Raw genomic sequence first — 14770 nt, 5'->3', positions numbered from 1 at the left:
TCTCTTCCCTCAAGTTTGTACCGGAGGTCTGCTCACAGCACACACCCAAGCATAGGCAGAGCTCTTAGCTGCAGTGCTGGGCAGGCAGATCCCCTCCTCCAGGAGCCGGCATTCTCTGGAGCTTACCCACCCCACCACCTTCTCGGCTTCCACCAATTAGCAGCTGAGATGGACAAAGTAAGAACCCTTCTAACCAATAGTAGCAGTGCAGTGAGCAGAGCCTCTGAGAGTGGGGCAGGCAAAAAAGGGGTCAGTTGAGGAGGGATAGCTCAGTGGTTTGAGCATTGGCCTGCTAAACCCAGGGTTGTGAGTTCAATCCTTGAGGGGGCCATTTAGGGATCTGGGGAAAAAATTGGGGATTGGTCCTGCTTTGAACAGGGGGTTGGACTAGATGATCTCCTGAGGTCCCTTCCAACTCTGATATTCTATGATTCTATGAGGGGAGAGCACAGGGTTCACGGTGGTCAGCACGGTCCCCGGGACGGAAGTGACATCACTTCCGGGACCGACCGCACCGGGAGTGGGTAGGGGAGGCAGTGCCTCCCCAAATAGCCAGGTGTGGCCCCACCCACATTCTGCCCCCCCAGGGCCCAGCTTTGGCAGTGCCACTGGGTTCCAGGGGGCTGGGGCCACACTGTCCACTTTCTTGGGGCTGGGGAGGCCATGGTGGCACCGCACGCTCTCCCAGCCCTATGGGGCTGGGAGACTGCAGCGGCAGTGCCGTGCGCTCTCCCTCCCAGAACTCCAGGGCACGCGCTCTCTTTTGGATGGAAGGGGCGGGACTGAAGGTAACCTCCACCAGCCAGCGGTTCACCCACACTCCATGTGGCACTAGCCAATCACACCAGCCTGCAGGGCCCCACAAAGTGCAGCCTGGAGTGGTCGCCCAGATTTGCCGTCCACTAGGGATGGCTCTGCAGGAGGTGGTGGGAGCCCAGGATAGTCCGCTGTGTGGATGGGTAGGAGGTGGAAGCACAGCATCCCCAGTGGGGCTGCGGTGGGGGGGAGACCGAGCTACTCTGGCCCCAGGACCGGGGTGGGAACACAGAACATGCCCCTCCAAAAGGGGTCAAATTTTTATTCCTGCACACACCCCTGCAGAGCGCAGAGTCCATAGTAAAGCTACATGGCTGGTGGAGAGAGGCTGATGGCTTGTCCCTGTTGCCACCCTCGCCCCTTTGCCAATCCCACATCCTGAGCTTGGTTTACAACTCTTGGGATTTGATAAATACAATGTATTGATTGGTCTGTGAGATTTAAATTCTGTTTTGGTGTGTGCCCCCCAGCAGCCCCTTCCTGCTGGTCCTTGGAGAGGTGTTGCTACTTGTTCTCCCCAATCTCCTGGGATTGGGGAGCTGCCATTCTTGCCCCACTCTTCTCACTGCCTTTGCCCCCTCCCAGCATCAACCTCTCGCATTCTGTCTCTCTCTCTTGTCCCCCAGAGGTTCCTGATCCCCACGACCACCACCTACACTCACCTGTGCTCCCTTCCCCTTCCTATTCACACTCCTCCTCCCTTGCCCCTCTCAGCTCCCCTTCTGGACCCACATTCTCCTGCATTCTCCTCTGTCTTCTCCCACACCTCAAGCTCCCCATCCCCACTTTGTTTACAACCTTTCCTTCACATTCCTCAGCACACCTCTGTCTTCCTCCAGCTCTGCAGAATCCCTCTGACCCTGCTACATCTTCATATTGCCCAGTTCCTTCTCTGACAACCTCCTCCTGCCCCCTTCAACCCCTGCACATTCTCCTCTCTCCCTTCTGAACCCCCATATATGTTATGTTTTTTATGTTTGTTTTTTTGTTACTTAATGTGACAGTATTATTAAAATATAAGTGTAATGGGGGTACATAAAAGAGAGATATTTAAAGTATATTAAGTGTAGCACATTTTTTCCATGGCTATGCACAGATGTTACTGGGAATGATACGCAGAGTCTGGCTGTCATTAGTTTCCTAAGCTACTCTCAATTCAATAGTTGGTGGTGAAAAGGACATTTGATGGGTTACAACTCACAGAATCAAAATAACATGTAATCTCTTTTAAAGGACTGTGAAAATTTAAGAGCATGCGTGAAGTATTTGTATTAATGCATTTTGAGACATTCATGTTTTAATGGGTATGGGGGCCCAAATATTCTTTGTGCCAATGGCACCCAATACATCTTAATCCATTTCTGACCGATGGGACTACAGTGGAGTCTCAAACAGGTCGTGGCTCATGGCAGCTGGAACCCACAGTTGTGTGTTTCCCATCCTCCTTATTCTCCTCATCTTCGCTGTTCATTCCAGGGGCCTGTGACTCGGGCTTATCAGAGGTATCTACGATGGTCTGAGAGTGGTGCTGGTGTCTCAACCAAGTATGGCATGCAGGTCTTTATTCCCCTCCCCCCGCTGTTCCTCAGACGTTCTTGTCAACTGCTGGAAATGGCCCACCTTGATTATCACTACAAAAGGTTTTTTCACTTCCGCTCTCCTGTTGGTAATAGCTCACCTTACCTGATCACTCTCCTTACAGTGTGTATGGTAATTGTTTCATGTTCTCTGTGTTTATAAATCTCCCCACTGTATTTTCCACTGAAGGCATCCGATGAAGTGAGCTGTAGCTCATGAAAGCTTATGCTCAAATAAATTTGTTAGTCTCTAAGGTGCCACAAGTCGTCCTCTTCTTTTTGCGGATACAGACTAACACGGCTGCTACTCTGAAACTTGTAAAATCAGTTGGTCTGTGGTTTGGCACCAGATTGACTGTTGGCCTTCCTGACCTTCTGGCATGCCTGCCGCAGTTCCTTTGCTTTCACACGGCACTGCTGCTGATCCCTGGCATACCCCTTTTCCTGCATCCCTCATGCAAACTGCTCATAGATGTCCACATTTTTAAAGAGATTTTTGGAGTTCATGCCAAGAGGTGTTATGTCACAAAGTTGAGAGTCAGTAGTCCCTCTCCATAAGGCTTTCATGCAACCATAGCTTGAATATTGCATTTATTTTGTATATTGGTAAATGTAAATCAGCACTATGAAGAGCAACACAAAGAGTAGGGGGCTCGTGGGATTGGTTTGAGGAAGGACTGAACATATGAAGCATGGATAGTTGTAGAGGGATGCAAGAATATTGGAGCCGTGTGAACACCCATAGTGGCAAGGAGCTATCTAAGAATAGGATGAAGGGCTTGTAACTAGGAGTAATGGGATGGACTTTAGTAAGGGAAAGTTTTAAGATGGATGTCCTCAAAAGAAATTTGATAGTAAGGTTGTTAAGGGATGTAGTGGTGGACAGTGCATCATTTGGAACGTGCAGTGTTGTTGTAGCCATATTGGTCCCGGGATATAGAGAGACAAGGTGGGTGAGGTAATATCTCTTACTGGATGAACTTCTGTTGGTGAGAGAGACAAGCTTTTGAGCTTTTCTTCAGGTCTGGGAAACTTAAGGCTTGTCTTCACTACAGGGGTAAATTGCTACTCCAGCTATTTGAATAACGTAGTGAAAATGGTGCTTTGGGGAGTGTGAGACTGTGTGTGTATGAGGCGCACACAATCTGTGTTGGGGGACTGAGATGCAGAGTGTATGCGGGTGTGAGAGAAACTGTCTGTGTATGAGGCACACTGTTTTGGGGGATTGTGTAAGAGACAGTGTGTGTGTTGGGGAGTGAGAGACTCTGTGTGTGTGTGTGTGTGTGTGTGTGTGTGTGTGTGTGTGTGACACACACACACAATCTGTGTTGAGGGACTCAGAAGCAGAGTGGATGTGGATGTGAGAGCCAGTCTGTGTCTGAGAGAGACTTTGGGCATGGCTACACTTGCGAGTTACAGCGCATTAAAGCAGCCCCATGCGCTCTAACTGACTATGCGTTCACACTGGCAAGGCACGTAGAGCACCCGGACTCCATGGCTAGAGCGCTCCTGGTAATCCACCTTGGTGAGTGGAATAATGTGTGATGCACCCCGCTGGAGTGCCGCAGCACCAGTGTGGACGCCCTGGTCTGTTAAAGAGCTCTGATCGGCCTCCAGAAGTGTCCCACAATGCCTGTTCTAGCCACTCTGGTCATCACTTTGAACTCAGGTGACCAACCGTTAGACCCACCCTTTAAATTCTCTGGGAATTTTGAAAATGCCCTTCCTGTTTGCTCAGCCAGGCATGGAGTGCTCTCAGCGAATCTTTCCAGGTGACCATGCCTCCACGCGCCAGGCAATCCCCAGTATGGAGCAATGGTGAGGTGCTGGACCTCATCAGTGTTTGGGGGAGGAAGCTGTCCAGTCCCAGTAGCGCTCCAACTGTAGGAATTACGATACCTTCAGGCAGATATCAAGGGACATGATGGAAAGGGGCAATGACTGGGACGCAGTGCAGTGTTAAAGTGAAGGAGCTGCGGAATGCCTACCGCAAAGCCCGCGAGGCAAACTGCCTCTCCAGTGCTGCCCCCATGACCTGCCGTTTCTACAAAGAGCTGGACGCAATACTGGGGCGTAACCCCACCTCCATTCTGAGTACCACCCTGGACACTTCAGAGCCCAGTTCAACAAGGCAGGTGGAGGAGGAGGAAAGCGGGAGCGAGGGTGCTGAGGAGGAGGAAGACATCCCGGCATCCCTAGATGCATGCAGCCAGGAGCTGTTCTCAAGCCAGGAGGAAGGTAGCCAGTTGCAGTGGCCGGTGCTTGGGGAAGGACAAACACCAGAGGATGTGCCCGGTAAGCAGCTTTCATTTTGGGAAGGAAGTTATTCGGTGCGGGCTCTTGGGGCGAGGAGGGTTAGGGCTGCATGCATGCCTAGATGCGGAATAGAGCGTCGATGTACTCTCTCATATCACAATAGTCGGCTTCAGTGATCTCTTCATAGGTCTCACCTAGAAGTTGGGCAATGCGCTTGCGCAGGTTTCTTGGGAGAGCCACTCTGGTCCTTGTCCCAGTCAGGCTAACATGTCCGCGCCACTGTGCTGTGAGGGGTGGGGGAACCATTGCTGCACACAGGCAAGCTGCGTATGGGCCAGGCCGGAAGCCGCTTTGTAGTAGAAGATCCTCCCTTGCTTCCCAGGTCACCCTCAGCAGCGAGATATCTTCCAGGACAAACTCCTGTGGAAAATGTGGGGAGAGTGTTCAGTATAGGGGCCCCCTGCAGCTGTTGGCTGTCCCCAAGGCACAGAAACCTAGAGGACAGTACGGCCGTGAAACAATCAGTCTCCCTTGACCCTGTGCTTACTCGCCATTTTGGGGTTCTCATGGGTTATGTGCACTCGCTTTGGGACAGGCAAATTATGCGATTGTGTAGACTGTGCTTGCCCGTAAGTACGGGGGAATCCTTGCTCTGTCTGGTGTGGTAATGCTGCCTCTGTTAAGTGTTGCATTTTGCCTTTACAGTTGCAACCTTGAGATCTCAGCAGTCCATGTTATCACCGGCCGAAAGACTCCAACGAATCAGGAAGCGTCCACGAAGAAGCAAAGAGGACATGCTGCATGAAGTAAATGCAGCAGTCCCTTAATGAAAATCAAAAAGCACAGGAGCAGAGGGAGAGTGAAAGGAGGATCCGCCAGCAGAATGAGGAGCACTGGCACAAAAGCACGGGAGCTCCGGCAGCAAAGCACGGAGCGGCTGATAGGCATAATGGAGCACCAAACAGACTAAATCCAGGCGCTTGTAGCCATGCAGGCGGAGCACTACCACGCCCGCCCCCCCTGCAGCTCTTGTCCCAAAACTCCTTTCCTTGTGTCCCCTTGTCCCTTCCAACCCACTTTGCCCAACATTCGGGTTCTTATCCCCACCAGCTGCCTCCAACACCTGTAGCTTCGCCACCCAGTCCTGAAAACTACAGCCCTTACCCATTGCACTCAACCTCCATCACTGTGCATTATAGCCATCCTGAAGTGCAGCACTCATTGCACAGCACTCCAGACAGGAAGGCTGAGTATGATAACAGGACATAGGCAAATCTATGATTGTACTGTTCCCCAGCCCACCCCCTTTCCCTTTCTGTTTCCCAAGCAGTTGTGTTTCTTTTCAATATGCATTTTCTTTTCAATAAATGGATTTTTTGGCTTTGAAAACATGCTTTATTATTGCATAAAGTAAAAGATACCTTAGCCCAGGAAAGCAGCAGGCACTGCAAGTCAGCATAGCACACACAGATTCTTACTAACATTGGAACCACTGCACTTCACTCCCATGCAGGGCATCAGACATTACTGATGGCTTTCAGCCTCAGATTGCTCCCTCAAGGCATCCCTAATCCTTGCAGCCCTGCACTGGGCCCCTCTCATAGCCCTGCTCTCTGGCTGTTCAAATTCAGCCTCCAGGTGTTGAACCTCCAAGTTCCATGCCTGAGTGAATCTTTCACCCTTCCTTTCACAAATGGAGGGTACAGAACGCGGATATAACTGCGAGAATGTTGTCATCGGCCAAGTCCAGCTTCCCATACAGAGCGCACCAGCAGCCCTTTAAATGGCCAAAAGCACACTCCACAGTCATTCTGCACTGGCTCAACCGCTGTTGAACCGCTCCTTGCTGCTGTCAAGGCTCCCTGTGTAGGGTTTCATGAGCCACGGCATTAAAGGGTAAGCGGGGTCTCCAAGGATCACAATGGGCATTTCGACTTCCCCTACGGTGATCTTCTGATCTGGGAAAAAAGTCCTGGCTTGCAGCTTCCTGAACAGGCCAGTGTTCCAAAAGATGCGTGGGTCATGCACCTTTCTGGGCCAGCCTGTGTTAATGTCAATGAAATACCCACAGTGATCCACAAGCGACTGGAGAACCATAGAGAAATAGCCCTTTAGATTAACATCCTTGGAGGCTAGGTGGGCTGGTGCCAGAATTGGAATAGGTATCCCATCTACTGCCCCTCCGGAGTTAGGGAAACCCATTTGTGCAAAGCCAGGCAAAATGTTATGCACGTTACCCGGAGTCACAGTTCTGAGTAGGATGCAATTAATGGCCCTGCAAACTTGCATCAACACGATTCCAACGGTCGACTTTCCCACTCCAAACTGGTTTAGCGTCCAATCGGTAGCTGTCTGGAGTTGCCCGCTTCCAGATTGCAATAGACACCCACTTCTCCACCAGCAGGGCAGCTCTCAATCTTGTGTCCTTGCGCTGCAGGGTGGGGGCAAGCTCATCACACAGTCCCGTGAAAGTGGCTTTTCTCATCCGAAAGTTCTGCAGCCACTGCTCGTCATCCCAGACTTGCATGACAATGTGATCCCACCACTCAGTGCTTCTTTCCCGAGCCCGAAAGCGGCGTTCCACGGTGATGAGCATGTCCGAAAATACCACAAGCAATCTCGTGTTGTATGCGTTACTCAAGTCGATATCATCGGAGTCTTCACTGTCAGTTTGGATCTTAAGGAGTAACTCAACTGCCAAACGTGACTTGCTGGCGAGACTCGTCAGCATCCTCCTCAACAGTTCGGGCTCCATTCCTGCAGACCAAAAGGGAAGACAGAGCGCACAGTACAAAAAACGTTGAAAGATGGCACCAAATTTGGACGGAAGCACAGGGATTGCTGGCATGCGAACCAATGCATCACGGGGCGTTGGGACAGGACCCAGAATGCCCTGCGTCCCCTGCCCCCTTCCCACAAGTCACAGCGCCAGAATGGGAAGAGGTGCTCTGTGGGATAGCTGCCCATAATGCACTGCTCCCAATGCCGCTGCAAGTGCCACAACTGTGGCCACGGCAGTGCGCTTGCAGCTGTCAATGTGGACAGACTGCAGCACTTTCCCTGCTGCACTCTCCAGTGTCTCTATTCAGTCCATGATTTTTAGTGCCTAGCAAAGTTGTAAATTTAAGCTCCCAGGCTCATCTCTTGAAAGTGTTGTGCAGGTTTCCTTTGAGGATAAAGACTAAGAGTGATCACTTGTGAAAACCATTTGCCCACAGGCAATGTGGTGTGTTTGTTTTTTATATCTTTTATATTTTGTCTTTTATGAAAAAATATGAAAATATTTGATAGTTTACTGATAAAATATAAAAACATGATATCTTTTGTCTTTTATGACAATGTATAAAATATATATGGATTTTTTGTCTTTTATGATAAAATTCTTATACTAAGCAATCTTATCCATCTTGTATTTAGCTGTGACACTCTGAGTAAGTTTCCCACACCTGAAGAAGAGCTTTGTGTAGCTCGAAAGCGTGTCTCTCTCACCAACAGAAGTTGGTCCAATAAAAGATATTACCTCACTCACCTCATCTCTCATCTGGAACAATAAACCAGATAAAATGTACAAAGCACTAGTTAAACATATAGTGGGGGGAAATTTGCGTTGGCAAGGGAGTAGGCTAAAATGACCCAGTAGTCTTTTTTTTTGTTTCTAAATCTTTTAGAAAAATTAATATAAATATATGTAATATATACTTTTAAAATTAATAAAATAATTATTATTTAAGTGTAAGTTTATGTGCTCTGGGTGGCACTTGCCTTGGTCTTCAGGTTTTTCTTGCTTCCTATTTAAAATGGACTTAAAGAAGATTTGGGAGGGGGAGCGAAACAAGCTCAGCTGCTGATATAGAAAAGTATGCATGCTGGAAATGGGGTACCCACTGAAAGTACCCATTGCTGTCTTTGGTTGGTGTTTGAAGGTGGAGAAATCCCTGTCCCATCAAAGAGCGAACTGGATGAGTTACAGGAGGAAGTGGCAAGGAGGGCGCAGGAACAGGAGCTACGCAGGAAACGGGAAAAGGAACTGGAGGCAGCAATGGGGTTTAACCCCCGTCCCAGCAGGTTCATGGACCTAGATGAGCTGCAGAACCAGGGTAACTCTCACAGACTGGATGTGGCTGGGGTGGGGGTTGGGTAGGTTTGGAGTACAGTGTTGCACATGTGGGAGATGGGGAAGGTGTTTTTGGTCTTTTGATTTTTCCATTAAGAGTCTCTTGCTTTTTCTTCCCCGTGACAATTTTACAATTACTAAATAGCTTTCTCCAGTCTGTGAGACAAAAGACGGTCTCTGAATTTATCAGAAATGTGGGAAACAGGAAGAGAATGGTGAACTTGTAATGCCCAGGAATCTAATTTGAAGAAAAAACAAATCCTACTTGTATTCTGCCCAAACACCAAACTCTACCCATGTGACACACCAAAATAAGGCTTGATCTACACTTAAAATTTAGGTTGATATAGTTATGGTACTCTGGGGTGTGATGTTTTTTTCACACGCCTAAGTGCCATAGCTATGCTGACATAACTCCTGGTGTAGCTGCAGCCAGGCTGACGGAAGAATATTGTCTCTCAGGAAGGTAGTGTCCCTACAGTGATAGAAAAGTCCTTTCCATTGGTGTAGACTACATCTACACTACAGGGTTATCAGGCATAGCTAGGATGCCATATCTGAGTAACTGTAGTTCCTGTAATGTGGACATCTCCACTCGCATGAGATCTTTACATTGTTTGTGCTTCTCCATTCTTGCATGGTGATCAACAGTGCAATGGTGATCAATGTTGACCTTTAAATTGTTGTCATAAGGCTTTGGTTAATAACCCCTTGAAATGAATAGGGAAAGTCACAGCTCTTTAATCTGTCTTCTCAGACTGTCTACAGAGTGACACAGGCATCTATACGTCAGTTATGATTGGTTAATAGTTTTAAGTGTCTGTTCACAACCTTAAGAGTTACTGATTTAACTTTTTTTAAAAAATTAACACTCAGATTCTGGAACATAAGGCTGAAGCCTCCATAAAAAAAATCCAGTTCACTGAGTCACTGGGAACAGTCCCAATTTGACTCTGGGTAATGCCCCACTCAGCACATTGTTAGAAACACCTAGCTGTTTAGCATTTCCTTGTTTTAAAAAACAAAGCATACTAGAAAGGCACTTAACAACAAAGAGTGCTATACAATACTTAGGGATCATAGCCTCTGGCATGATAGCTAAGGAGGCTAGATGGCTCCTAAACCTGCTTTCATCCTGGGTGGTTCCCACAATGCTTTATGGCTTCATGGCTTGCTTATGTACAAGACTCCAGAACATTTCTGACCCATTCTCCCTTCCAGTACATGGTTTTACCCATGCAAAGGAGGCCAAGTTCAGAGTGCTAGAGTCGGGTCTTCAATTCATGAAGCTTAAAGACCACACGTTTTGACTGTGAAGATGCTGCTGTGTTGACTTACTGATCTACCTGATTTATCCTTCACATTCAGCTCATGCTCATTTACAAGGTTTCTCTGGAGTTTCTTCAAATAAGAAGTGTGTATGGTAGTGAAATGTATATTACCCAGGTCAAGGAGGCTTTATTTTTTGGTTGAATGAAATACTAATTTTTATAATTATCTGTTGTCATGATAAAGGGCAAATGAGCAGATTTTTGCTTGAGCTGGTACATTTTCATGAGGAATTTTATAGGCTGTTCTAATAAATGGCACTCGACCTGTTGTCCTTAGGCCAGAACACCTAGTTTCTCTTGAGCTCGCCTATTTTCTTATGTTTTCAGGGGTTATCACCCTTCTTTTTTTCCCTTTTTTCAGAGTTATTCAAAAACAATTTGTGGGTCTTTTCTCCCTGTTCTTGAGTTCTTTCCCATGTATTCTGCTCTTTCTCCTCCTCCTAAGGCCACAGGACCATTGGGCTTCAGCACTCCAGCGGCTTCTTACAGTGGTCAATGTGTGCACACACACTGTGTGCATTTGTGGGCAAGAGGCTCTTGTATTGATTTACATTCTGCTGAGTCTGATATTTCCCAGGCACCTCTAAATTGTTTCATGTGGAAAAAGTGTGTAGGAGATAACTGAATAGTCTGGAGGAGATGACTAGGCAAATAATTGCTGGAAAGGGGCATGTAACACAGTTTGGTCACTGCATGCTATGACCAATTTGTGACACACATACTGTACCCTATGGTTTTTCTCCGTGCAGCGGTAGTTACTTTGACAATTTTTGGAAAATCCACACCCCTGAGCAACATTGTTAAGACGACCTAAGCCCCTGTGTAGACGCGCTAGTTTGACGGAAGAATTCTTCTGTCAACCTAGCTGTTGCTCCTTAGGGAAGTGGATTATCTATATCACTGGGAGAACCCCTCCTGTCGGCATAGATAGTGTCTCATTGAAGTGCTACAGCTGTGCTGCTGTTGTGTTTTCAGTGTAGACAAGCCTTCGGGCTTGCCATAAAACAAAGGATTATGTTTCCAAAAATTTTTGAAGTTTCAACATTTGTTTTCATTCCCCTTCAGAACAAAAACCAGACTCTGAATTTTTTCACAAAAGCCAGTCACTCCCCCTCAGAATAGCCAGTAGCCCAGTGCTCAGGGCATTCAGCTAAGATGGGGGAGACCCAGCTTCATGTCTCTGCTCTGCCTCCCTTAGAGCAGGGACTTGAAGCTGGATCCCCATTGCCTCAGGTGAGTTCCCTAACCAGTAGGTTATTGGCTATTCTGGGGTTGGGAGCGGATATGTCTCTCTCTGTCACTTTCAACAGAAATTCCATCCTGGACCTGAAAAGTCTTCCTGAAAAAATTTGAATCAAAACAGATATGTTTCTGCAACAAGTTTGTTCTGACTAATCAGCATGTTCTAACAGAAAAGTAATTAACCAAAAAATTCCGTTAACAATCACATGAATTAAGTCACTTTAAGAGACTAGCCAAAGGCTGTGATTTACAGTAGAACTACTGCTCCAGACATCGGTTTAGCCTTTAATAATCCTTGATTTTGCAATCTCAACAGCAAAGTAGTAGAAGTAGCACTGATTGGAATTTGGAGATATAATGCCAAAGTTTGCTCTGTTACCTTGGTTAAACTGGAAGTAACTTGGCTGAAGTCAGTGGATTTACATGGGTATAACAGAGTCCTGCCTACAGTAGAAAGCTTAATGTAAGATGTGATTTTTAAACAGACTAAGTTAAACCAATACAACCCTCTGTGTTAGACACACTTATTTCAGTTCAAGTGTGACTTATTTTGGTTTAGTATAAATTGGTGCTTAATTGATGTAAATAAACTGATCTTTTGCACCAGTTCAACTAAATCCATTTAAAATCACATCATATGTTAAAGCAGGGCAACTTTCTGCAGTAGACAAGCCCTGAGAACAGAATTTGGTTGACAGAGCCTGGTATTTTCTTTTATGCAGTCTTGTTTATTTACAAGAAATGTAGAAAGTCCTGCTTCTCTGAACACTAGAGGACCAAGAACAAAAGGAGCAGTGTCTAAGCCTACAGTCCCAAGCCTGTTTACCCAAAAACCAGTCCCAAAAGTTCTCTCTCTAGCTTTTTCCAGGGCCACACTGGGCTCATAGGCTACTGCTTGGCTTTCTTGCTTTTTGCCTCTGCCTGTCTCTGTTATGTATATGTGCACGTGCACGCACACACTCTTACTTTACCCAAAACAATCTACAGCAAAAGCCCCTCCACTCATCCAGTGCAAAACTGCTGGGTGGGTTTACACTCCTTTTATCTTAGGTGGGGTGCTTATGATTACCTGATCCTGACAGTTGTGTTAATTGAAGGATATGCCTAGTCTCAGAGGTTTGTGACTCATGCAGTCCCCAGTGCCTCTCAACATTAGAATCATAGAATCATAGAATCATAGAATATCAGGGTTGGAAGGGACCCCAGAAGGTCATCTAGTCCAACCCCCTGCTCGAAGCAGGACCAATTCCCAGTTAAATCATCCCAGCCAGGGCTTTGTCAAGCCTGACCTTAAAAACCTCTAAGGAAGGAGATTCTACCACCTCCCTAGGTAACGCATTCCAGTGTTTCACCACCCTCTTAGTGAAAAAGTTTTTCCTAATATCCAATCTAAACCTCCCCCATATTTTAGAATACCTTTAAAGAGGAAATGAGAGTCTGGGAAGGGTACAGCCTCTACAGAAGGGCCACTACAAATGACTCCTGTATAGAATGGTTTTGTACTCACAAATGGGAGGGAGGGTAAAGGAGAAACAAAAAAAGAATGCAAATGAAATGAAGAGTGCTGCCCATTGCAGGGAGGAGTGATGGCTTTGAGAGGTCCATGCAGGAAGCAGACTCAATCTTTGAAGAGTCGCTGCATCAGGAGCAGAAGGGAGATTGTGCTGCAGCTTTTGCTCTCTGTAACGAAGCTATATGTAAGTAACTCTAATTGCTTGAGCTACTGCGCTTTTGACAGTTTACTAATATCACAGGACTGTAAAAGTTACTGACTAGTCATCTGAAATTCTCAGCTGGGAAAATGGGGAGTTTTCTGATCCATACTAATGTGCCTAGAGCTAGTACCTCCTCTTTCTAAACACCATCGTTTCTAGATTGTAGTCCCCTCCACCACCTTGGCTACCTCTGGGCTGTTGTCTCTGGTGCAATGGCAATAAGAACACTGGGATGTTAGTTTGTCCCTCTTGCTGCTAACTGGTGCATTTCATGACTCCCTCTCCTGCATTCCTATACCCAGTAAGCAGTTTTCCCAATCAAGAGACCAATTTGCAAAGGGTTTAAGCCCTAAGCCTGCCAGCACAGCCTGTAGGAAAGGAGCATGAGAGCAGATTACTCTCCAGTCACCAACAAGAAAAGGAATGAATTATGCTGTACTTATTCACATCTCGGGAGGAACAGGCGGTATCAAGATTTTGAAGGGCTAAATATTGTTGTGAATGATGGGAGTTATGTGCTATTGCATTTTTTTTGTTTTGATCTTTTATAATTTAATTGGCTGGCTATCCCACCCCAACCTCCATTCCCCACTGGCTGGTTAGTAAGATTGCAAACAGAGCAGGTAGTACCATGGATTTGCAAAGGCAAAAATATGTTTATAGAAATTGGCTTTTCTGTGTTACAAAATGAGGGTCAACATACAGCTCTCATGAAAGCTCTGTTAGTCTGCACCCCACCTGGCTGTGCCCTGATTTCAAATCCCGACCAGGTTCCCTTGCACGTAAAAGGACCATGATATGGGAATAAGGAGTTATATAGAGGGAAGACTAAGAATGAAACAGCGTTTGTGTGAGGGCTTGAGAAAGATCCACCCTGTGTTAGGGGGATGAGGGTTTGGCTAAAACCTAGATTTTTCTTTTGACTCATTTTGATTTAGTTTCAGTTAACCTGTTTGGACACATGGCTAACTTGAATGTGCATTAATGGAAATGAAAGCATCCCTGTAAACTTATCTGTGGCAGCATTTGCATGGTCCATGTTTTATGTTCTTGCTACATTATTTTTTCTTTTTTCAATTTTAGTCTTTTTTTCTGTTTTTTGTTTCTGCTATGTTTTCTTTTGCATTTTAGCTAAACTAAGACTTGCCATGCATGATGCCAGCTCTAGCACTCACAGCAGAGCCCTAGTCGATAAGAAGCTACAAATCAGTATCCGAAAAGCACGGAGCCTCCAGGATCGCATGCAGCAACAGCCATCGCAGCAGCCACCGCCGCCGCCAACCTGCCACCCACCACAGGGGGGCACCATGACCCAATCTACAAGGTAGTCCAAGTATATCACAATAGACCAGTTCTGAGCCGCACCTACCAGCAGCATGGTCTGGAAAGAAGTAATGAACAGTGTGTTCCTCCGGTTACTCAAGATCATAGAATATCAGAGTTGGAAGGGACCTCAGGAGGTCATCTAGTCCAACCCCCTGCTCAAAGCAGGACCAATCCCCAATTTTTGCCCCAGATCCCTAAATGGCCCCCTCAAGGATTGAACTCACAACCCTGGGTTTAGCAGGCCAATGCTCAAACCACTGAGCTATTCCTCCTGTAGCGTTCTTCCTCGTGGCATGCTCAGATCATACTATGTTGTAGGAGAGCACACTTCAGTGCATTCACGGTCTTAGCAGGCTAGGTTATATGCACCAAGTCAAAACATGGCCTGTAATA

At 46.8% G+C, this 14770-nt stretch overlaps 1 protein-coding gene across 20 annotated transcripts in view; it reads left to right on the top strand.

Moving 5' to 3' along the window:
• USP54 (ubiquitin specific peptidase 54) overlaps nucleotides 1-14770 on the top strand; it is a 279027-nt gene that overhangs the window by 244866 nt on the left and 19391 nt on the right. For 13 of the 20 annotated variants that reach the window (XM_073352837.2, XM_073352834.2, XM_073352844.2 and 10 more), the window contains 3 exons: nucleotides 8573-8746; nucleotides 12914-13033; nucleotides 14183-14375. The exons of 2 other annotated variants lie outside the window; for them this stretch is intronic. In XM_073352837.2, coding sequence (XP_073208938.2) covers nucleotides 8573-8746; nucleotides 12914-13033; nucleotides 14183-14375 — 487 coding nt within the window. The remainder of the gene's footprint in view (nucleotides 1-8572; nucleotides 8747-12913; nucleotides 13034-14182; nucleotides 14376-14770) is intronic. 5 more of the 20 variants (XM_073352842.2, XM_078853771.1, XM_073352848.2 and 2 more) reach the window with 3 other exon arrangements.

Source organism: Lepidochelys kempii, chromosome 7, assembly GCF_965140285.1.
Source record: "Lepidochelys kempii isolate rLepKem1 chromosome 7, rLepKem1.hap1, whole genome shotgun sequence".
In the NCBI taxonomy this organism is placed as follows: domain Eukaryota; kingdom Metazoa; phylum Chordata; order Testudines; family Cheloniidae; genus Lepidochelys; species Lepidochelys kempii.
This window is presented reverse-complemented; position numbering and strand designations above follow the sequence as displayed.